At 40.7% G+C, this 23,495-nt stretch overlaps 1 protein-coding gene across 2 annotated transcripts in view; it reads left to right on the top strand.

The window, feature by feature from the left end:
• The window catches only part of SETBP1 (SET binding protein 1), a 386,267-nt gene that overhangs the window by 348,685 nt on the left and 14,087 nt on the right, over positions 1 to 23,495 (top strand). For both annotated transcript variants that reach the window (XM_032602887.1, XM_032602888.1), the window contains one exon: positions 8,503 to 8,673. In XM_032602887.1, the coding sequence (XP_032458778.1) occupies positions 8,503 to 8,673 (171 nt within the window). The remainder of the gene's footprint in view (positions 1 to 8,502; positions 8,674 to 23,495) is intronic.

The raw sequence follows: 23,495 nt of genomic DNA, 5'->3' as shown, positions 1-23,495 counted from the left end.
ATGGGATTTTTTCCTTAATTTCTCTTTCTGATCATTCATTGTTAGTGTATAGGAATGCAAGAGATTTCTGTGCATTAATTCTGTATCCTGAAACTTTACCAAATTCATTGATTAGCTCTAATAGTTTTCTGGCGGCATCTTTAGGATTCTCTATGTATAGTATCATGTCATCTGCAAATGGTGACAGTTTTACTTCTTCTTTTCCAATTCATATTCCTTTTATTTCTTTTTCTTCTCTGAATGCCGTGGCTAGGACTTCCAAGACTATGTTGAATAAGAGTGGTGAGAGTGGACATCCTTGTCTTGTTCCTGGTCTTAGATAAAATGCTTTCAGTTTTTCACCATTAAGAATGATGTTTGCTGTGGGTTTGTCGTATATGGCCTTTATTATGTTAAGGTAGATTCCCTCTATGCCCACTTTCTGGAGAGTTTTTATCATAACTGGGTGTTGAATTTTGTCAAAAGCTTTTTCTGCATCTATTGCAATGATCATATGGTTTTTATTCTTCAATTTGTTAATATGGTGTATCACATTGATGGATTTGCATATAATGAAGAATCCTTGCATCCCTGGGATAAATCCCACTTGATCATGGTGTATGATCCTTTTAATGTGATGTTGGATTCTGTTTGCTAGTATTTTGTTGAGGATTTTTGCATGTATATTCATCAGTAATATTGGTCTGTACTTTTCTCTTTTTGTAGTATCTTTGTCTGGTTTTGGTATCAGGGTGGTGGTGGCCTCATAGAATGAGTTTGGGAGTGTTCCTTCCTCTGCAATTTTTTGGAAGAGTTTGAGAAGGATGGGTGTCAGCTCTTCTCTGAATATTTGATAGAATTCACCTGTGCAGCCATCTGGTCCCAGACTTTTGTTTGTTGGAAAATATTTAATCACAGTTTCAACTTCATTACTTGTGATTTGTCTGTTCATGTTTTCTATTTCTTCCTGGTTCAGTCTTGGAAAGTTATACCTTTCTAAGAATTTGCCCATTTCTTCCAGGTTGTTCATTTTATTGGCATAGAGTTGCTTGTAGTAGTCTCTTAGGATGCTTTGTATTTCTGCAGTGTCTGTTGTAACTTCTCCTTTTTCATTTCCAATTTTGTTGATTTGAGTCCTCTCCCTGTTTTTCTTGATGAGTCTGGCTAAAGGTTTATCAATCTTGTGTATCTTCTCAAAGAACCAGCTTTTAGTTTTATTGATCTTTGCTATTGTTTTCTTGTTTCTATTTCATTTATTTCTGCTCTGATCTTTATGATTTCTTTCCTTCTACTAATTTTGGGCTTTGTTCTTCTTTCTCTAATTACTTTAAGTGTAAAGTTAGGTTGTTTATATGAGAGTTTTCTCATTTCTTGAGGTAGGATTGTATTGCTATATACTTTCCTCTTAGAACTGCTTTTGCTGCATCCCATAGGTTTTGGATCATCGTGTTTTCATTGTCATTTGTCTCTAGGTATTTTTTGATTTCCTCTTTGATTTCTTCAGTGACTACTTGCTTATTTAGTAGCATATTGTTTAGCCTCCATGTGTTTGTGTTTTTTACATTTTTTTCCTTGTAATTTATTTCTAATCTCATAGCAGTGTGGTCAGAAAAGATGCTTGATATTATTTCAATTTTCTTAGATGTACTGAGGCTTGATTTGTGACCCAAGATGTGATCTACACTGGAGAATATTCCATATGCACTTGAAAAGAAAGTGTAATCTGTTTTCATATGGAATGTCCTATAAATATCAATTAAATCTCTCTGGTCTGCTGTGTCATTTAAAGCTTGTGTTTCCTTATTAATTTTCTGTCTGGATGATCTGTCTATTGGTGTAAGTGAGGTGTTAAAGTCCCCCACTATTATTGTGCTACTGTCAGTTTCCTCTTTTGTAGCTGTTAGCACTCGCCTTATGTATTGAGGTGCTCCTCTGTTGGGTGCATATATATTTATAATTGTTATGTGTTTTTCTTGGATTGATCCCTTGATCATTATGTATTGTCCTTCATTGTCCCTTGTAACATTCTTTACTTTAAAGTCTATTTTATCTGAAATGAGTATTGCTACTCCAGCTTTCTTTTGATTTCCATTCGCATGGAATATCTTTCTCCATCCCCTCACTTTCACTCTGTATGTGTCCCTAGGTCTGAAGTGGGTCTCTTGTAGACAGCATATATATGGGTCTTGTTTTTGTATTCACTCAGCTAGCCTGTGTTTTTTGGTTGGAGCATTTAATCCATTCACATTTAAGGTAATTATCGATGTGTATGTTCCTATTACCATTTTCTTAATTGTTTTGGGTCTGTTTTTGTAGGTCATTTTCTTTTCTTGTGTTTCCCACTTAGAGAAGTTCCTTTAGCACTTGTTGTAGAGCTGGTTTGGTGGTGCTTAATTATCTTAGCTTTTGCTTGTCTGTAAAGCTTTTGATTTTTCCATCAAATCTGAATGAGATCCTTGCCGGATAGAGTAATCCTGGTTGTAGGTTCTTCCCTTTCATCACTTTAAATATATCATGCCCCTCCCTTCTGGCTTGTAGAGTTTCTGCTGAGAAATCAGCTTTTCACCTTATGGGAGTTCCCATGTATGTTATTTGCCATTTTTCCCTTGTTGTTTTTAATAATTTTTCTTTGTCTTTAATTTTTGTCAGTTTGATTACCATGTTTCTTGGCATGTTTCTCCTTGGGTTTATCCTGCCCGGGACTCTCTGTGCTTCCTGGACTTGGGTGACTATTTTCTTTCCCATGTTAGGGAAGTTTTCAACTACAATCTCTTCAAATATTTTCTTGGGTCCTTTCTCTCTCTCTTCTCCTTCTGGGACTCCTATAATGTGAATGTTGTTGCCTTTACTGTTGTCCCAGAGGTCTCTTAGGCTGTCTTCATTTCTTTTCATTCCTTTTTCTTTATTCTGTTCGGTGGCAGTGAATTCCACCATTCTGTCTTCCAGCTCACTTATCTGTTCTTCTGCCTCAGTTATTCTGCTGTTCCTTCCCTCTAGTCTGTTTTTCATTTCAGTTATTTTATTGTTCATCTCTGTTTTTTCTTTAATTCTTCCAGGTGTTTGTTCTTTAATTCTTCTAGGTCTTTATTAAACATTTCTCGCATCTTCTCGATCTTTGCCTCCGTTCTTTTTCCAAGGTCCTGGATCATCTTCACTATCGTTATTCTCAATTCTTTTTCTGGAAGGTTGCCTATCTCCACTTCATTTAGTTGTTTTTCTGGGGTTTTATCTTGTTCCTTCATCTGGTACATAGTCCTCTGCCTTTCATTTTGTCTATCTCTCTGCGAATGTGGTTTTCATTCCACAGGCTGCAGGATTGTAGTTCTTCTTGCTTCTGCTGTCTGCCCTCTGACAAGTGTATCTATTTCTTGATTCACTTTATTCTGTAACGTATATCCCCTTATTTCCATGGGTGAAGTTCATTTGCAAACAAGAAAAAATAACAATGGGATCATTCGAACAGACAACCAATATATGAGAAAAGGAATTATAATCAAGTTTTCAGTGTGAGTTTCCTCTTGTGAAAGATATATTATCTACTGGTCTGCCCAAAAGTCAATGTGTCATGGGACAGAAAAGAATATTGAATTGAGTCAAGAGGCATGGATTTCAGCACCGCTTTCTTCGCACTTGTGATATGTGAGCTTGAGCACATCACCTGGTCATCTGTGCCTTGGTTTTCTTATTTGTGAATTTGGAGTTTCATCATCTGCCTCTTGTCATCCACAGGGATACTGCAAGGGGCAAATAGCATAATGCATGTCATTGCTCTTTGCAAGGTTAAAAGCCACCGAGTGCTCAACAAAACATGCCTCTCAGTCCATGCCAAGCACTGAATTCTACAGTGAAAGGGCCAGGAAGGTGACAGAAGGAACTAACCACCCCACTGGTGTTGGCCTCTATCACTATGCCATCCTATGTTTTGTCTCCAAGAAACATCTGCATTTGCAATCTTAGAATTAAAATGTTAATTAAACCTATATTAATTGCATAGTATTTTCCAGATATACTGCTTTCTGTAGTAGATGTTACAAAATGAATTACGTATGATCCCTGGCTGATGATTTTATCAGCCCCTTTATTTTAAAGAAACTATGAGATGAGGACTCAGTCAGGAGTTAGGATCTATTTCTTACCACTTCTTATCAGCTGTGTGATTTCAGATGAGTTGTCTGACCTCCTTGAACCTCCATTTTCTCATCTAGAAGAAAGGAATAAATAATAACTGTCCCACAAAGGTTTGTTTGTTTGTTTGTTTCCCCATAGAGAAAATGAAATAAGTAGATAACTAACTTTACAAACCTAGAGCAACATACAAATTACTCTATGGTGAGGCTGTTTTTTATTATCCAAGGTCACAGAGCTCATTAAAGAGATCCTGGGAAAGTCAGCCACCGTAGACCCTGCTTTTCTTCCATGACCCCTGTAACCTTGAGCAACCTGGGGAAGAGGTAATTGAACAAAAACTACTACTTCGGAAGAAGCAGAATCAAAATATCGAAACTATTGACTCAATATTGACTCACCCTTAAGGCAGTAAACAGTGCTTCGGTCTCTGACCTTTCCACATCCTGGGGCAGTCAATAACCTGGCCGCTAGATGCAGCGCCTGCCACTGATTCTGATTTGGGAGTACTTTAACCTTGAACTGAGCTCCAAGTAACCAAGGCAACAGGAAGTCAGCTTCTGCGTCAAAGGGGTTGGAATCCATAAATCAAGTCCCTAATGCAAACACGGTGTGCAGGTAGAGGTTCAAGAGGATAAGTGGTCTGTGAGAAATTACCTTTGAAAATGAGCGACTGTCCCTCGATAGGCTACTGCACGGTTTCAAAGAGTTTTTTAAAAATTTATCAATAGAGGTCTACAGGTTATAGTAGAATGTTTTCATATAAGTTTAACTTTTTTTATTTCCTTTTGGCTTCTCTGTCTTAATTATAAACAGATGTTGGATCCACAAAGTTATTAGCATTGTTATTTCCTCCTTTAAAAATGTACTGGCCTCCAGATATGCAAGCCTCAATACAATTTGTCCTGTGTTGGGGTTTGGTGATCCTCTGAACACATCTACCAAGTGTGCTCTCCATGCAGACTGCTGTCCGAATTTGACATAGTGATCCTTTCCCAGATCAAAGCCATCCTTGCTTTTCCTCATGCCCCAGTGTAAAGAGCAGTGCTACATCTCAGTGGTCCAGTCAGTACAGTGCTGAATCTGGGCTTCTTTATGATTGATCTCCAGCCTCAAAAATCTTCCTCCCGTGGAGAGAGCAGCCAGGCCCATTCTGGGAAGGAACTTGCCAAATATCCCACCACTCTACCACCGCCGAGCATTTGTGAGAACTTGTTTCTGAACTGTTTCATGTTCCTCTGGTCCTTTGGGTACCTCAGCATGGAGCATCAGCTGCCACCTGGAATGAAGAGAAACAAAGACTTCCAGTGGCCAGCCTGCCCAATGCTCTCTCCCAAGAAGTCACCCATTCCAGTCTCCTGAGACCTCTGCTCTCAGAGTTTATGCATTACAAGTACTGTTATATTAGCCTTTGTTTAACGGTTATCTAATATTCTTGCCTACATATACTACTTCTGGGATTGTTTCCCTAATCCTTTCAAAACTTAAAAATGTCTGAGCAAACATCAGGATTTTTTTTTTCAATTTGTTTTCTAATTCATTGGACGGCAACTGGCAAAAAGTACTATAATCTAGAAAATCCTAAATTATCTAGGGTTTTCAAGATAGCTAAAGAGTGACAATCAATTATAGAGTGTTTTAAGTGTCATCTTATTACTTTTAACTTGTTCTGTACCATAAACACTTGAGTAGCAAGGTACACCCGATAGAGGTGTGATCAGATCTGCTTTAAGGGAATGATGTGGATTGTGAACATTTGCATGAAAAGGGGTAAAACTAAAATGGCTTGAAATCACTGTGTTTCCAAGTGAGAGTTAAATATCTGCCTGCTAATCCTGTTTATGGCTCATTCCCTGCACGTATAATAATGTGAGCAAAGAACTCCCTGTCCCACCTGTGTCCACAGGTACAAAGAGGACAGACAGATCAGGGAGTTTTTCCAAAGGAGCTGTTATCCAATAGAACTCTGGCAGCTTAGAGTCCCGGAGGTGTGCTGTGCAAAGAACGACTGCATCCATTTGACAGGAACAGGACCAGGGTGGCGCGGAGTACCACGGTGGGGAATTTTATCAGACTCAGGCCTGCTGTCCCATTGCAGATTTGTTAGCAGCCCACTATTCTAGCACATCAGTCAGTCTACGCAGATGACCATACTGTGATAGACTTCTAGATTCTTTCCAAACTATGTTTATTTTGTTAATGGAAAAAGAGTTTAATATATGTTTGTGGTTTTAAAAATATTACCAATAAAGAAGGCTAAGGAGCAAAAGTAAAAACTCCCTCACTAATCTTCCCTGTGCTCTCCTTCCTCAGAATAACCATGGTTAACTATTTGGATGTATCTCCTTGCAGAAGATTCTGTTTGCATTTTACATATACTACATGTGTATACCTTGCGTATTCCTGGCACACCTGCATATTTTACAAGCGGGCATCATCCGGGGATCATGTACGTGTTTGCTGCACCTCCTGATTTCTTGATGGTTGTGCCTTGCGGTCTCTCTGTCATAGAATTTGATGTTTGTCCACTCCCATAGTCAAACGCTATGAAATATGAAATCAAAAAAGAAAAATTGTCATTTTATTTACAACACGTCAAGTGGAGGTTTCAGAGATCGGGATGGAGAGTAGGAGGAAGGTAGTAGACAGTAAATGAAAAGTGTCAGCATTTCTTCCTTAGGTGGACACAGGTGCCTTTTCCAGGTGTGATATAGGCCCTCTGTGTCCTCAGTGTGAAGCATGCTGTTGGTAGACCAGGTCATGGGCAGAAGTTGGAAGATGGTAAGGTAGACCAAGATGATCCCTGAGTTTAGCGTCTGGCTGCTTGAAAACTTCGAGCTCTGACATTAAGAGCTGTATGAGTTTAGTCAGTTATCTCAACATCTCAGAAATACGTTGTCCTCATCTATAAAAGTAAGAAAAGAGTAACCTCCACACTACATGCTTCACAGGGCTGCTGTTAGGCCAAAGTGAGCAGATCTCACTGGAAGTGAGCTGTTACTATAGGAGGGACCAGTGTCACTCAAGTTGGTTAAGATGGGAAAAAAGGTCAGGAACTACCGTGATACGGCCTGTTCATGTTATTGCTATCAGTGGCATGTAGCCAACAAATAAAGAAATTCTGAGTAGATGACCATTTGACATGGATTCAGACACCTGCAGCTTCTGAACTTATGTTTGGATGAGTTGGAGAGTGACTTTTTTTGCAGCTAGTGATGTAGAAGGTGTCCAGAAATCCTCGGTCATGTCAGGGAGGAAAACTGAGCCTTTGTTGGCTGGTTTCCGTTTGGCCTGAGGAGCAGGTTATAATAGTGATAGCAGTATAATAGGAATAATCATAATAGGAAACAATTATATAGCATGAACTATGTGCCAGACACTGTTCTAGGCCCTTTATTTTGATTGATCATGGATGCCCCCAACCACCCCTATGAGGTAATGCAGTTCCATCCCATCTGCACAGTTAAGGAAGCTTGAAGCTTGGAGAGGTTAAGTAACTTGCTCGTGATCACACAGTTGAAAAGTAAGAGGGCCGGGATTTGAGCCCAGCAAACAAGGCTCCAGAACAGTTCTTATAATGTGTTATGTAGTAAGTTTCGAGGCCCTTTCAGAGGCACCTCATAAGAGTCTACCCAGGCTTTTCAGCATCAAAAAATTGTGACTATTATGACCAGACACTCAAAGGCCCCCAGGTTCAGCTCTTACTTGGCCCAGTCACTGTTGTGACACACCAGTCCCTACAGGGCATCTCCGGCCTCCAGAAGGCCGGCCTCTTGTCTGTATCATCTTCATTCCTCACCCATGACTTAGCAGACGCTCTTCTCAGCACCGGGAATGCCTTTCCTTCGACCTTGCTGCTCTAGCATGAACTCTGGGAAGGCTTTCCTTACTTCTTCCCACACGAATCCCTGCCTCCTGAGAACTCCCCAGGCACTTGTAATGAATAACACACAGGCCTGCCCATACTTGTTGCCCAGTTTTTCCTTTTCATTCAGTCTTGTCTTCCTAGCTGGATGAGATGAGAAGCCTCACTAGGGTAGGGTCAACTTCTCCCCTCCATGCTCTGCACACCAACACCTCTGTAAAGACAGGCTTCTTGATCCATGGAAGGTAAAGCATGCATGATGGCTTACACTGCTTCATTAGGCCTGTGCCCCGACCCCCACTTTCAGGCAGGCCACCTGGAATGTTGTCACCACTAACCTCAGCCACAAAACCAAAACCAGTCATGCTGCTAATTTGTTTTGTTTTGTTTCCTTTAAACATTCTAAAATGTCATTCTTGCACCAGAAGGAGGTCAGATCATTTGATGATTTCTTCAGGTCACTTTCAGATTTTATGTTGTCTGTCTTCCTATTTCTTTAAAGTAACTGCAGGCTTTGGGGTTATTTTTTTTAGGGATTCCAAGTCCCCACTTAAAAGTGGACCAAACAGCAGCACATAGTAAGAACGAGGGCTCAGCGTCCACTATGATGACCAGGAAGAAGCCAGCTGCAGTGGACAGTGTTGCAATCCCACCAGCCCCAGTGTTATCTCTCCTTGCTGCATCTGCAGCAACATCAGATGCAGGTGAGCACTTCACATGCTTTGGGTTCACCCCAGGGAAGGTGGGCATGGAGAAGGCCCTCCAGGAATGTGCTGCTGCTAAGTACAGGTAAGAGTTCTCTCTTCAGCCAACCTCCTGCAGACACTGAGCGTGTGAGCTGTTTCAGCATTGGAGTTTTCAAGTGGGAGAAGGTCTAAGAAAGGAAGGAGATCATCTCAGAACCTAGAGGCAAAGGTCAGTGAGTAGTAGTAACAGTATTAATTACTCTTTATCAAGGCTTAGTAACTTCTAGTCTCTGCATATAGGACCTTATATATCTCATGTAACTCATAAAATAACTGTGAAATAAATACATGTGTCTCCATTCCAGAGGAGGAAGCTAATGGGAAGGAAACTTGCCCCAGGAACCTGTGGACACTCAGAATTCCAACTCAGGTCCAAGACCCATGCTCTCAACCACTGCATTTCACTACCTCCTGTGCTCACCGTGGTTGAGAGGTGGTAATCAGAGTTTCCCTGAGGACTTGATTCATTCTAGCTCATGATATCTTGAATTCCTCAATAGTCACCAGACTCCTCACTGGCAGTTTATAAAGTACAAGCGCCTTACTCAGACATCCCATATGCTCTGCCTTCCGCTACTCCCCACATCACCTCCCAGCAGTCCTGCACACCAACCCCAGTTTGCCGCGCTCATCCCTACTGCCAGGAAGGAAGGCCTTGTACTTGGCTTAACACCTTTCTTTAGGACAGCCTTACTCGGTTCCTATTCACATCCCACAGATCTTCAAGGCCCAGGGAGTCACACCTCCTCTGAATGCCTGTTGCATCCAGTGTCTCTGCCATGCATTTACCACCCACTTGTAGACTACATGAGAAATGCTTCTGTTTAACTTCTTCTCTCTCATGACAGAATTGTTTGTACATCAGAGATAGAATCCATGATTTAGATTTTTGCTATCTTCATGGCACACAGAGTGATGGCACATTCCATAAAATGTGTTGAATTGATGCACTGGTAAATGTTAAGCATATTGCAGTATTTACAAATGCCTGTTATGATTAGAAGCCCAAGAAGACACTCATTATTGATATTCACCTAAACTCATCTTCTAATTCAGCAGTTTGCTTTAAGCAGAGAACTCAGCTACATACCTACCTCCTTCATGGAGACCATTGGGAATTAGAAAATGAGCCCAACTGAAATAACAGAAAGAGCTATTTGGAATGACACTTCCCAAACCGAGTTTCACAAAATATTGGTAGGTGTTTTGGGATAGACGTTTTCATAGTTAGGTGAGTGTGAGGAATGCTACACTGCATATGCTTCCTTTCTGCAGGGTTTTTCTGAGCTTCTAATTGACCGATGTGCATTGTGAGGTTCCAGGAGGGTGAGACACAGAATTTCATGGTCTTACCTGACCACAAAACACATTTTTTGGGGAATAGCTCTTAAAATCTCTTGGAAGTGGTATTCTTCCCAGGCACTTGGGGAATCTTGCTCTGAAGAAACGGGATCATCTCTCAAATACGATCAAGAATATTAACATCTTTCACATGCTAGGTGTGAAATGAAAAGTTTTTTATGGAAATGCCAGGTAAACGAGAACAAGGAGAGGTCCTAGGAGGAGAGTCACAGAGGAAAGGGGAAGAAGCTGCCCCTGAGACTTGCAGCACCTTTATGGGAGGGCACCTGTGGAGGGAGTCCGAGAAGTGGGCACTGCTGCCATGCCTGGAACTCTGGGAATTCATCACTTGTCTGGAGCGAAAGATTTGGGCCAAGGTCTGCATACCCACCCAGATAATTGCTTGCTCGACCCTGTCGGTTAAGCTCTGGAGGCCTCCCTTAGCCTCCCTTTATGGATTTAAAAGTTAGCCTGCATGTTTCCGCCTTTGCTTGCCAAGCACAGATATTTCCCAGAGGCAAAAGACAGGTGATCCCCTATTTTCCTTCCCTGAACTCTTTGCATGCTGTGTGAGAGACCACATTCTTGGGATCCCAAGCTTCTACGGGCTTGCCTCCTCTATTTGCATTCAATAATTTACAAATATGCCAAATGGGCGTAGAAGCAGGTGGGTATTAAACTTTTAAACCTGCCTCTCTGGTAATCAGAGCTGAGCCAAAGCTCTCCTGTTTCAGGATGTAGGAATGGGCTGTTTATTTTTGGCAATGCTCAAATGAGACCCTCATGAGAGTTTCACAGATTTGGTCCATTTCCGGGTCTTAGGCTGCAGAGCAGAACTTTTGTGGGAAAACAGGCTAAAAGATCTACTCCAGGTGCTGAAGGCCAGACCTTCCTGAGATTCCACTCCCCACAGACAAACGTCTTCCCACAAACCTAAGAGAGTTAGGGTCGAACAGCCTGGGCTCATGCCCAATACCCTGTTTCACACGTGAAGAAATTGATGCTTCTGAGATTCAGAGATTTGCCTGAGGTCATGCAGTTGGATTGGAACCCAAATTTCTTGATTTACTGCCTGATTTCCAGTGGAATCTCATTTCTATCATAGGCCCAACAGTAGCAAAGGCAGATTTCTTTCTCCCTAATTATGGACTCCTACTTCTTTTAGAGAACAGTGAGTGAAACTCATAATGTGAGGCTTTAAGCAAAGTCAAGCATACAGAAGGCAGCTAATAAATAGGTTCTGGGTTTGATTTCATTCAGTTGGGTGCTTGTACATTAGTCATACATATTTCTGATGAGACAACTCACTTAATTGTTGTTTTCTTTAGCGTCCCATCTTTCATTATAAGTAAGGTAATTTAGAATTACTTCTGGCCATATAAAGAAATCAACTTATTTTTCAATAGGTCATCATTTCTACAGAGTGGTTTTAAAGACTCAGACAAGTGCAGAGAAGGTAAAGGAAAGAAGAGTAAAATTAAGTGGCTTATAAAGCAAAATTAATTTAAGAAATCATTTATTGAGTTTTTTTTTTTTTTTGGCCACGCCACACGACATATGGGATCTTAGCTCCCCGACCAGGGATCGAACCTGTGCCCCCGACAGTGGAAGTGCAGAGTCCTAACCACTGGACTGCCGAGGAATTCCCTATTGAGTTTTTTAAATACTAAAATAATTCAATTAATTTGAAATTACTTTTATTTTAAAATAATGGAAACTAAGGTATCTAGTACAGTTCCTGACACATAGTAGATGCTCAATAAATAATCACTAAGTGAAATGAATGATTACGAGGCAGTAGCTGTGTGTTTATTCTGTACCAGACAAGATGGGAGATGTCTGAGAAAAACATGCTTGATATTGGAACTGCTTAACAAGCAAATGGAAAAATCTTTGACAGACATGTGGTAAGCTGTCAGTAAATACTTGCCAAATAATTGATCAGTCTATATCCTAATGGTATTTTTTCAAACAGGTAATCTTTGGTAAAAGAAGAAAAAAGGAACCTTTCCCACCTTATTTTATAAACATTATAATGTGGAAGAAATGAATGTGGGTCAAAGGCTTAAAAATATGTCTTTTTCTAGCTCGTGCATGTGTGTGTATGTATATTTTTGTTTGTTTAAGGCAATTTTTTAGCTTCTCCGAGTCTGAGAGTCATGCTGATTATGAAGTTATTGATTTGGAGGAAGACACAGAAGAGGAGCTGCAGGAGAGGGTGGCCAGACTGAGAACATGTCAGTCTCTGAGCTACTGGGAGGGAGGGAAGGCACTGGCTGCCACTGGTGCTCAAGCAGTTCAGCCTTCGTGATCAAACTGCTCAATAGCCATTGATCAGCTGCAGTCCCCTGGCACAACAAAGGAGGTCTGGTTCAAGGGAGCACTGCATCATTATTGTGAGTAATTAGGGCTAATGCAATGAAAGCTTCAATAAAGTTTGTTCAAAATGATGCATAATTTGAAATAACTTCCATTGCACTGTCCCAATAATGACTGAATACCCACACCAGATAATCTGTACCTGAATAAGTCAGCCTTATTTTTCTGATCTTCTACACGTTGAACTAACTTCTCAGGGAGGTTATGCGATATGTAGAGAGTGCATGATTTTACTACTGAAACGTGCCCCCCACTCACACTTTGTATTAATATTTAAGATGAGACTATATTATTAAGTAAATTACAAATTTTGTAGGAACTTCATAAAACACCAAGAAAAAAAAATTTCTTTGGTTCTACAACTGAAAAGTCTAGAGTAGTAGTAATGGAAACGCAAGCAAACAGGAAGGCATTTCTTTCTTGTTTTCTCTCTTTCTCTCTCTCTCTCTCTCTCTCTCTCTCTCTCTCTCTCACACACACACACACACACACACACACACACACTGATAGTCTCTCATCTTAAATCCAAGTAGGAAAAAAGATACGTATCAGGGTTGCTATCACCAAATCTCACCTGCTCAAGGTGTAGCCCTGTTAGAGATGACAAGGGCAGCAGAGGAAGCACAGCTCTTAATTTATAGTTTGTATCTGTTTCATATCAAGGCTAATATATTATTCTCTCAAACTGTGTCATCTGCCCTGTTTAAAACTATCAGAGCAAGTGAAAATATTTAAATTTCACAAGTCAGACATTTTGCTTCTAAAAGCAAAGACATATTAGGTAAACCATTTCGTTATTAAACCAAACTATCAGCCCAATCAGAACTGGTTGTTACCTGTAATCAAGATGCTAGACTTTAAGCTTGAAAAATTACCTTTACAAATTAAGAATGAATTCTTAATTCTAATGAAATCCAGCATTCTAGTAGCTGGAGCAAAAATGATCACGAAAATCGCTTCTAACTCCCAAATTCTAGGATGCCTGACTTTTCTGTTAACCAACTGCCATTTATGGAGAGGGACCCAAAAAGATGAAATGATATCCAGGTACAAATGCAAAAAGCAGTGAACAGGAATTTCAGAATTGTAAAGTAATTTATTTATTTTTTGTCCCGTGTGGGATCATGATCTGAAGTTCCTAACCAAAATAATGGGTCGATTCAGCCAAAAGTCTTGTCTTTCCAAAAGAACCAAAATAGAGCAAATAAATGCGCAAGTTAATAGGATTTGAAACATCCAAGAGCCATAAGTATACAAACCAAAGAAGTCATCGAGTTGTAAAATAAAATTCTCTAAGTCCAGATTAATCACTTAAAATATACAGTAGGAAAAGTTCAAAAAGATCTAGAGAAAATAAAGCTTTATTTTAAAAACAAATCATTCAAATTTTCTGAAAAGTGCTACCTACCGGCCCATGTTGAAGCAGCACAGAATCACTCTGTTTGCCTAGCGAGCTCTACTGAACATGAGGTTCTTGATGAGCCCTCTCGCTTTGGCTTTGGGCCATGAAGAGATCCAGCAGGGCTGCAAACTTCCATGCTTCCCTGAAGACCCCATCACACCAAAGGCCTTCTGAAAAACTTCCAATTTTTTTGCCCGAAAAGGAGAAAATAAGCTATTTTCTGATTTAAACTGGACATTCTGGAAAAGCTGAGCTGTTCCGTGGCTAAGACTGTAAACATCCCCAAGAAGCACCAAATTCTCCGGAATCTGGGCCCATCTCCTTGGAAATGTCAGCCAGCACCAAACTCCTTTGGAATCCCCACTGTCAGAGTGGAATTTGCATAAAACTAAAAACTCATGTCAAGGATTCATTCAATTCTTTAATGAGGAAACCAACATGGTGATAAAGCTGGTCCAAAAAGAATTAGAACTAGAAGAAAAGGGCAATTACAGGAATGTAGGCATTGGAGAAAGAATGCCGAGCAAGATTGTTCAGTTAATGTCCTAATGGACAATAAAACCATAACCTCTGGGCTTATCTTTTCTACTGGAAAGGAATCATTTGCATATTTTCTGGGCAAAAATCTACAAGTTAATATATTACCTGGCAGAATCTGGGGCTTAATTAGTAGTGGATAGTGAATCCCCTGTAAGATGGCACTAAGACTCCGCAAGGACACGCACCCTTCCATTTGCCTTGTTTCTAAGTTTTGGCTCATTTTTCTTGACACCACTTGTGGGCTGTGCAGTGCTCTAGTTGAACGCATGTGTTCTTGCTTCCAATCGCCTGCATTGGAAGTTCAATACTGCACTAAAGCAGCTGGGTGTTCAGTCCTCAGTGTTCACACCTGTGAAATGGAGCAAAGCATGTCACCCAGTGTAGAGGATTGTGGTGAGGAATAAATGAGGTAATCCTTGTGAAAAATCTTAGCAGAGGGCTCCCCTGGTGGCACAGTGGTTGAGAGTCCGCCTGCCGATGCAGGGGACACGGGTTTGTGCCCCAGTCCGGGAAGATCCCACATGCCGCAGAGCGGCTGGGCCCGTGAGCCATGGCCGCTGAGCCTGCGCGTCCGGAGCCTGTGCTCCGCAACGGGAGAGCCCACAACAGTGAGAGGCCTGCGTACCGCAAAAAAAAAAAAAAAAATCTTAGCAGAGTGACTTGACACATAGGAAGAGTTCAGCAAATTTGTGCTATTGTTGCTGCTGCTATTGTTGTTGTCATTGTTATTGCTATTACCTGTTTTCCACCCTGGGTTGTTCCTGTCTCCTTCACCCACTCCTCAAGCTATTTGGATATCTCATGATTACGACTCAGCTTAGGTGCCTTCAACTCTAGGAAGCCTTCCCTTACACCCACTTTGAGAATCACCCCACGGCCAAGTTAGACACCACATCCTCTGTGCTCCTCTCCCTACAAGCTGGTTGATCACTGGTCCCTACATTTAATGTAGTGTCTGTGTCTCATGCTGCACTGTCCACTCCCCTATTGTCAGGCCTTATTTGACTTTGAAACCCCAGTACCTAGCGCTGAGGTGGGCAAACAACAGCTAATCATTAAGTATTCATCAAAATGCACTGAACAACTGTTTCCTGCACAAAACCATCTGGTGCATGAAAACATATACTCTAGCATGATATTTATTAGAGCTGAGAGGCAGTGATTTGCCTTTATTTTCCATGGCAGCCCCAGAAACAGCAAACCATCCTGATACTGTTCAGCAGAGGGAGCAACCTGAAAGGGACCCCTGGAGCCTCCAGAATCTTCTGTTCAGTAACAGCAGACTAGCTCCGGGCTAATCCACCAGGATATCCTCCAGGGAAGATTAATTTCAAGTTAAGGAGTCAGCCTATATGGCATGGTATGTGTAGTGCATAGGTATGTGTTTATTCAGAGAAGGAAGAACTTGTACACATAAATGTGTCCCTTCACTCAGAAGTTCTGTGGGGTTTTCAGGATGAGCTTCTCAATGGAAAGCTGGAGATTGTACTGGACTAGGTGTAATTTAATTATTTTATATATGCTAGTCTTGCATTCTGTTCAGAGTATTGATTTCCTGGGGGCAGCAGCCATTTCCTATTTAAGATTTGTCCCATTTGATGAGTATTGTGTATCCCATGAATTCTCAGAACCTTGGGTTTAATGGGATGAAAACAAGAGAAACAAAATCCAGGAACACTGTTATTAAGCAACATATAATCATATTTGGGTGTCAAGAAGCTCGTTCAGTGCTCGGTGCATAGTAGATACTCGGCAAACATGCCTGGACTGGACTTAACTAATTTTCCTCTCTCCAGAGCTGAGATTTTAGGAAAGACAGAAGGTTTAATGACAGGTTGGAAAGTGCCGTGTCTGTGAGAAGTTTAACTCAATTTATCTTCTCTGCATGTTTTGTACAGATTATACTCCCAACCACCTCTTGCCACAGTCAGACCCTCTTAAAAATCGAGTAATGATAATAATACATTTTACCTTCTTCCCAGTGATAGTATCATTCACACCTCCATTGAAACCCAGTGGGAGGTTTGGCTGTGAGGCATCACACCCAGGGGGAGTCAGGTACGATTATTGTAATGAGACTCCACGCTCAGAAATGCAGGAAAGAAAACCTCCCAAACATGAAGCAATTTCTGTTAAGATACTCATTTTATATCAAATATTCAAACTCCTCTTTGTAAATAGGAGAGAATGAAAGGACGCTCTTCCAGGGAAGATTTTATGTGGACGAGAACAAAAGGGCACAATATTTTATGATCAGTTTTGAGATGAAAGTGGCACGCCTGCCTTATTCATTGGCTTTTTCCATTTCCAGAAGTCTAATTAGATTGTTGGTTTAATGGTGGTGAGATAATGTAGTGGCAAGTGAAAGCAACTGTGTTAATGAGAAGAGGGGACAGTGCTTTGGGTTTCCTGTAATTAATGGAGAGTTTTTGAAAAACTTCTTGGTTCCAGTGAAGTTGGCATACTGAGCCCAGCTGTGGAGAAGGGGGACAAGGTCTTTCCTGCTTATTGCTGTGGAAATGGCCTCAGGCAACGTGGAAGAACTGTGTAATGACCGTCATTAAGAATGATCTTTAGTGGTCCAGGCAGACTGTAAGTCAGTCTAAGAGACTGGAGAAAGAATTTAGAGAGAATAGACAGGTGTGACAAAGAGAAAGAGACAGACAGAAAGACACAGAGAGAGGTATAACTCACCCGCAGCCCGCTCCACTCTAAGTTTGAGGGTCACTGGAATAATCCCAGAGCACCTCCCAGGGGGCCTCCTTCTCCTGCTGCTTAAACGAGAATTGACTAGACAAGACTGGATTAGAATAGACTAGAACGGATCTCTGCAAACCCCTTCATGTTGCAGCTGAGGAAATTGAGCTCAGAGAAGTGAACTGAATTACAAATATTACCTGCTAGGAATTGGGAAACCTGGACTCTTTCTGGCTACCACACAGACGTAAAGTGAAAACTGCATTTGAAATTCAAGGACCAGTGTTACTGCATAGCCTGCAGTACTTAATTCATTTCCTTAGGTGAGTCACAGTCTAAATGAGACTTCTGAGTCTCAGGTTCCTTACCAGTGAAATGAGAAAAATAATTTCTGCTTTTTAGGCAGTGGTGAGAAAGAAATGAAACAGCACCAATCCCATGTTCAAAACAATAGATCACTATTTTATGCCCCCTCTCATGTTAAAAATGAAGTCATGTCATTCCAGGATTTAATTATGTTGTCATAATTTAGTCATGTTATGACTCAGATCATAATACCCATTAACTATCTTTAGAAGTTTTATCCTCACTACCTCCTCCAAATACCCTTATCTCAGGGCACAGTCAAACCCCACCCCCTTACCTGTTAGGGCTTCATATTGAGCTCATCTTACTGGAACTTCTATAAGGCTTTGTTACAAATTGTCAGATATTTTTTAAGTACCTGCCACAGTGATACATACAAGTAAAGATTAGTGCTTGCCCTAGGAGAACTTTCACACTATTTGGGAAGGCCTGACTCTAAGACGTGAGATGGCCAAGTAATATTTTTAACTTAATAGATTGAATAATAATCTCAGATACTAACAGAGCTATCATTTAGCAACCAAGAAATCATTCGTTTCCAACTGAAGGGCACTAAGGGAGTTCAGAGGACACTGAGATGACCTGTGCATGGGTATGTGTTTATTCAAAGAAGGAGGAACTTGTACACATAAATGTGTCCCTTCACTCAGAAGTTCTATGGGATTTTCAGAATGAGCTTCTCAATGGAAAGCTGGAGATTATACTGGCCTAGGTGTAATTTAATTACACTAGGACACTGAGATGATCTGGGAAGAGAAGAGTTGAGATGGCCTTCTAAGGATGGAACAAATTAAAAGCACAGAGATCTCTAAGACAGGAGTGTATGTGGAAGTAATGGCAGATGAGGCTGGAAGAGAGGTTTAGGGTCAGAACCTAGAGTCCCTGAAATTCTAGAATGAGTCATGGTGACCCTTCTGAAGGACAGTGATATCAAAATAAAGCCATGGGCCAATAGCTGTCTGCAGTTTTATTTTGATTGGCCTACACAGGTTTATACATTTTTTTTTTTTTTTTTTTTTTTTTTTTGGCGGTACGCGGGCCTCTCACTGTTGTGGCCTCTCCCGTTGCGGAGCGCAGGCTCAGCGGCCATGGCTCACGGGCCCAGCCACTCTGCGGCATGTGGGATCTTCCCGGACCGGGGCACGAACCCATGTCCCCTGCATCAGCAGGCGGACTCTCAACCACTGCGCCACCAGGGAAGCCCAGGTTTATACATTTTTTTAAATTAATTAATCTGCAGATTGTAAACATCAGGAGATTTACATAATAATCAAGAGTTCTGGCTTTTTGAAACTCATATTATCTGATAACTTTGGGCTTAGATTCCTACCTGGCAACAATGATTGATACAGAATAACATTTGCCCCATTAGATGGGCCATATTCTCTTTAGTTTCCCATGTCCTCCCCTATTCCCCCCACCTTTCTTCCTAATCCTGGCCAACCTCACTCATTATATTGGCTGTCTGGCTCCCTATAGGGAACCCTTAAAGGCATTTGACCTGGAGAAAGCAGCAGGATCAAAACAATATGCAAGAAGGCCTAGTCTAGCAGAAGTAGGGCAGGTGATCTGTAGTAATACCTTGTGTTATTCAACTATGAAATTTGGCGGTTAGAAAAGGCCTTTGAAATTGTAAAACTGAGAGAAATTTGGTGTTCTGATGCAGTCATTAGTAGAAAATTAACAGGAAACCCAGGTTTTCTCATTTCTTGTCCAGCTCCTTGTCTTTTTTTGCCTTAAGGAAATATGGTATGAAACTCACTTTGAAATAGGGCAACCCTTGCTTGAATCTTTGAGTCCATGACTTCTAAGATGTGTCCTTTGAGGCAATTATTTAACCTCTGAGGTCTCAGTTTTCATCTCTGTACAACAGAGATAGTAATGTCTTCACATGGTTGTGATCACAATTAAATGAGGAAATATGTGAAGTACTGCAGACTGCACCATAGATTCTCCAAAAATATTAGGTTCTCCCCCTTTCCCATAGTTTCATATGAGAGCAGAGATGATGCAGTCCACTTACCTTGTATGGTCTATGGTACGCCACAAAGAGTACATGCTACAAAAACAATCATTGAGTAAATGAATGATCCAAGAACACGTACACCCCACCCCACCCCCAACAAAGAATAAAAATTCTTTTTCTCCCACTCCCCCACCCAAGCTCCTAAAATGTGACATCTGTTATTTTACTGTCCTTTGTAAGTAACTCTATTAGTTTGCTTTATGAGGTCTACTTTCGAAAGAGACAAAAGGAGAGAACTTAGCTGCTTACCATCTCTCTCAAAGTTTCTCACCTGTTGAAGAATCCTCTTCCCTAGGAATTGTTCTGTTTCCTTGAAACCTCTTTAAACTAAGAGAGACCAGATAGCCTTCATACAACAATAAGGAAACATGAGTCTGTGTACCAATGGACAATTTCTAAGGACAGAGAGAAAGTACTGATGGAGGGAATTTCAACTGTTCAGTGATTCCAGCAATGTCTGTGAACACCCTGTGTGGCCTGGACCCAGGACTTGCCCCATAAAGATGACAGAGCTCAGAACAAAAGAGAGTAAGCCTGGGCTTCCCTGGTGGCGCAGTGGTTGAGAGTCCGTCTGCCGATGCAGGGGACGCGGGTTCGTGCCCCAGTCCGGGAAGATCCCACGTGCTGTGGAGCGGCTGGGCCCGTGAGCCATGGCCGCTGAGCCTGCGTGTCCGGAGCCTGTGCTCCGCAGCGGGAGAGGCCACGGCAGTGAGAGGCCCGCGTACCGCAAAAAAAACAAAAAAACAAAAAAAAAAAAAAAAAAGAGAGTAAGCCTGATATTACCTTTAAATTCAGCAGGGGATCAGACCAGCCTCAAGCAGTGTTCCTGGGTTGCTGGGAATAGTTTCAGTGCTCAGAAACACTCCTCCAAGGGATTTTCTTGCCCTCCAATACCTGAAAATATTTTGAGAGAACTTTCATTATTTTGAAATTCAGGTTTTTGTCAGTGCCTTTTAGGTCCAATCCTGGTCTTTGTCTCATACAAGTTGCCAGAGTTAAGTGATTTGGGCTTTACATATGGAAAGTTCATTTTGTTGTGTAATTAATGGGAAGCAGACTTTGGGAAGCTGATGATCCAGGCCCTTATTTATATGAGAGCATATGTCTGTGTTTTGTTTATGACTCACTCTCTTACTCCACTCATTGTAACTTGGGTTTGTTTACACTAACTTTTCCTAGAATCCGAGCCACATGGTATATGAGCCAATAATTTATGGTTTCTAAAAGGGAAAGATGATGAATGAGCTTTTTCCTGTTAAATTGTCAAATCTTAAATTGAGAAGGAGTATTTGCTGCGTTAAGTCTGTCCAAGCTTATATTTGAAAAAAAAAAAAAAGGTAAAGCAATAGCAACAAAAACAAAAACCCCAACCTACTGGTATAGTGCTCACAACTTGAATGTATATATAATTTGCCAAGAGAGCACGTGACCACTCCCCCGCAATAAACCATTATAATTCTGATCCAAATGTTCAGCAATGAAAAGACCATTCATCCCCCCACCCCCCACCCCTCCTCTCTCTCTGGCTCTGTCTCTCTCATTTCTGGTGTTACATAATTAATATATAATATGTACATGTCTCCCTTTTCCAGGGGACCAATTGTTTTAATCAACCGGTAGACTTAAATGTTCAAGCTGGTTTTCTTAATGGTGCTAAATAAGTTCCAAACTTGTTTTTGTCATTGAAGCTTCACTTCTCCTATGGGGTGGTTTGAATTTCAGTCTATATTTCACAGTACTTCAGTGCTTTTTGTCATAGCTTGGATACTCCAAACAGTTAGTGGTGCTCTGAGGAGAGTAGGGAATCGCTAAAATATGTGAAGATCTAGTTTAATTTACAGTGATTTGGATCCCCTTCAATAAATCCTTTTCTATTTTACACACAGATTTTACAAAATAGATGGTAAGTGTTGGCTTAGGGTGAGTCATATGGATTGATTCCATTTCAAGTAAGTCAGCTGAGCTTGTGCTGGTCCCCAGTAGGAGGAAGTTGGAACTGAGTGCCTAGCACAACGCCTGGCACAAAGTGGGCTCAATCCATATTTGTTCTAAGAATACATAAGAATGGCTAAGATACGGTCCTTGTGCCTTAAGAAAACACAATTTAAGAGAAGAGATAAATGCAGATTAATCCCATAATCTTAAAACAGGACAGACTATGTGAAGTGCTATCAGAGAGATATAAGCAATGTACAGGGGACCAGAAAGATTAACGTTGAAATGAAAGTACTTCATGGCTTTTAGGAAGAGGACTTTATTTCACTGAATTCCAGCTGAAATTGGAAAGCACTGGAACCACACCTAGCATTGTTTTGTCTTTTTCTTTCCTTTTCCCACTAGGGTGGGAGAATTGCCTCTGGATAAGAGAAAAATGTAAGGCTTTTCTTTCCCCACTCCAACGTCAGATGCAATATCCTTTCTGGCAGAAATAATAGAGTTGGGCATACACCTGTAGGCTATGCAAAATTATTGTTTCTGTGGTACATCCATTGTCTACTAACCAGACACAAAAATATATGAAAGTCTAAAGCAATGGGTATAAATTGCTTGCTGGTGTTATGAAGAATTCAGGGATATTTTATTGTATAAATTGACATTTTTTCTTGAAAAACTTCAATAAAGAGAAAAATAGTAGCAGGCGCTTAAGTCACATGAATCATGCCCAGATGGATTAAAGGGAAGGTTAACATGAGGGTATTCAGACTCTCTGGAAACCTCACAAACATGGACCCTCTCTGAGAAAACAAAAATAAGATTCCAGACTTTCACAGTGGACTAAAACCAATAAAATTAAATTTTGTAGAGTTAAATAGAAGGCTTGCTTTTAAGCTCAAAAACCAATTCCACATAGCAATGGCCAAGTTTGGTGGCCAAACTTATGAAAGTGTTTAAGAGCGTTAATTGAGCTTCATTTAATATGAACTAACCGTGTGATATTGCTGAAAAAAAAAAAATGCAGGTTGTTTTGTTGGTTGTCTGTTTTTAATGTGGCTCACATTAATAGAACATTAATAGAAGTGTAGTGCCTTATGCATTCATCACTTCATACTTGGAAAATCAGTTCAATTCTGGGCACCAAAATTTAAGGTGGGATTTGTCAGATGATTAAATCTCCAGAGGAAGGTAATCAAAATGGAATATAGCCTAGAAGTAATCTCATATGAGACACAGATGAAGGAATTGAGGATATTTTACCTAGAACAGAGAAGACTTGGAGGTGTATAACTATTTTTACAGAATCATATTTATTCTGAAGTGAGGGTCCTGCCAAGAAATTAAGAGATTTGTCTGATGGCAGAGAACTGAGGGGTGAAAAGTCATGATGAGAACTTCATTCTCCTAACGTCCTGGTCAATATGTTTTCTAACAAAACAAATTGTAAACAGATTGTAAACAAAAGTCTGAGTTTTAAGTAAACAAATGTAATTATTAAGTCCAGTTAGAAAACAGAACATGAATACCAACCATTTGATGTAATTCTTGAAGTTCTAGCACGGTCAATAAGGATTTATTTCATCTGAGCCTAAATATTAAAAATGTGAAAATTTTCATGAGAGCATGTTTGTTACATTATTCTTTGTTCTTCTAATTTTTTTTTCCAAATTTAAAAGAAAGGAAATCTCTCACAATCAAGTATGAACATGCATCTACAATAGTTGGAGTATTATATAAGGGATGGTATTTATGGTTAAGGATACTGCTATGCCACATTTGAGAGGAAAGAAAGAAGAAATATAAAGAGCCCTTTGAGAGCGTGCAACCACCCCCGCCGTGTGACCACCTGGCATGCTGTGAGACTCAACAGATGTAGCGTCAAACTTTTTGGCATTAACTGCGTTTCTATCCAGCCTCTCACGTTGTCTAGTCAGTCTGCTGGGGCTTGAGCTACATGCAACATACAAAAGCCAGAGTTGATTGAAACAGAGAGGGGTTAAATGTCCCTAGTATTCCTCAGTTTACGAGTGCCACCACTCACAATTCACTCCTCTTCAACCCACTCTGACTCTAATAAGTATCACCCCCAGAAGA

This window comes from Phocoena sinus, chromosome 14 (assembly GCF_008692025.1).
Source record: "Phocoena sinus isolate mPhoSin1 chromosome 14, mPhoSin1.pri, whole genome shotgun sequence".
NCBI classification, from domain to species: Eukaryota; Metazoa; Chordata; class Mammalia; order Artiodactyla; family Phocoenidae; genus Phocoena; species Phocoena sinus.
This window is presented reverse-complemented; position numbering and strand designations above follow the sequence as displayed.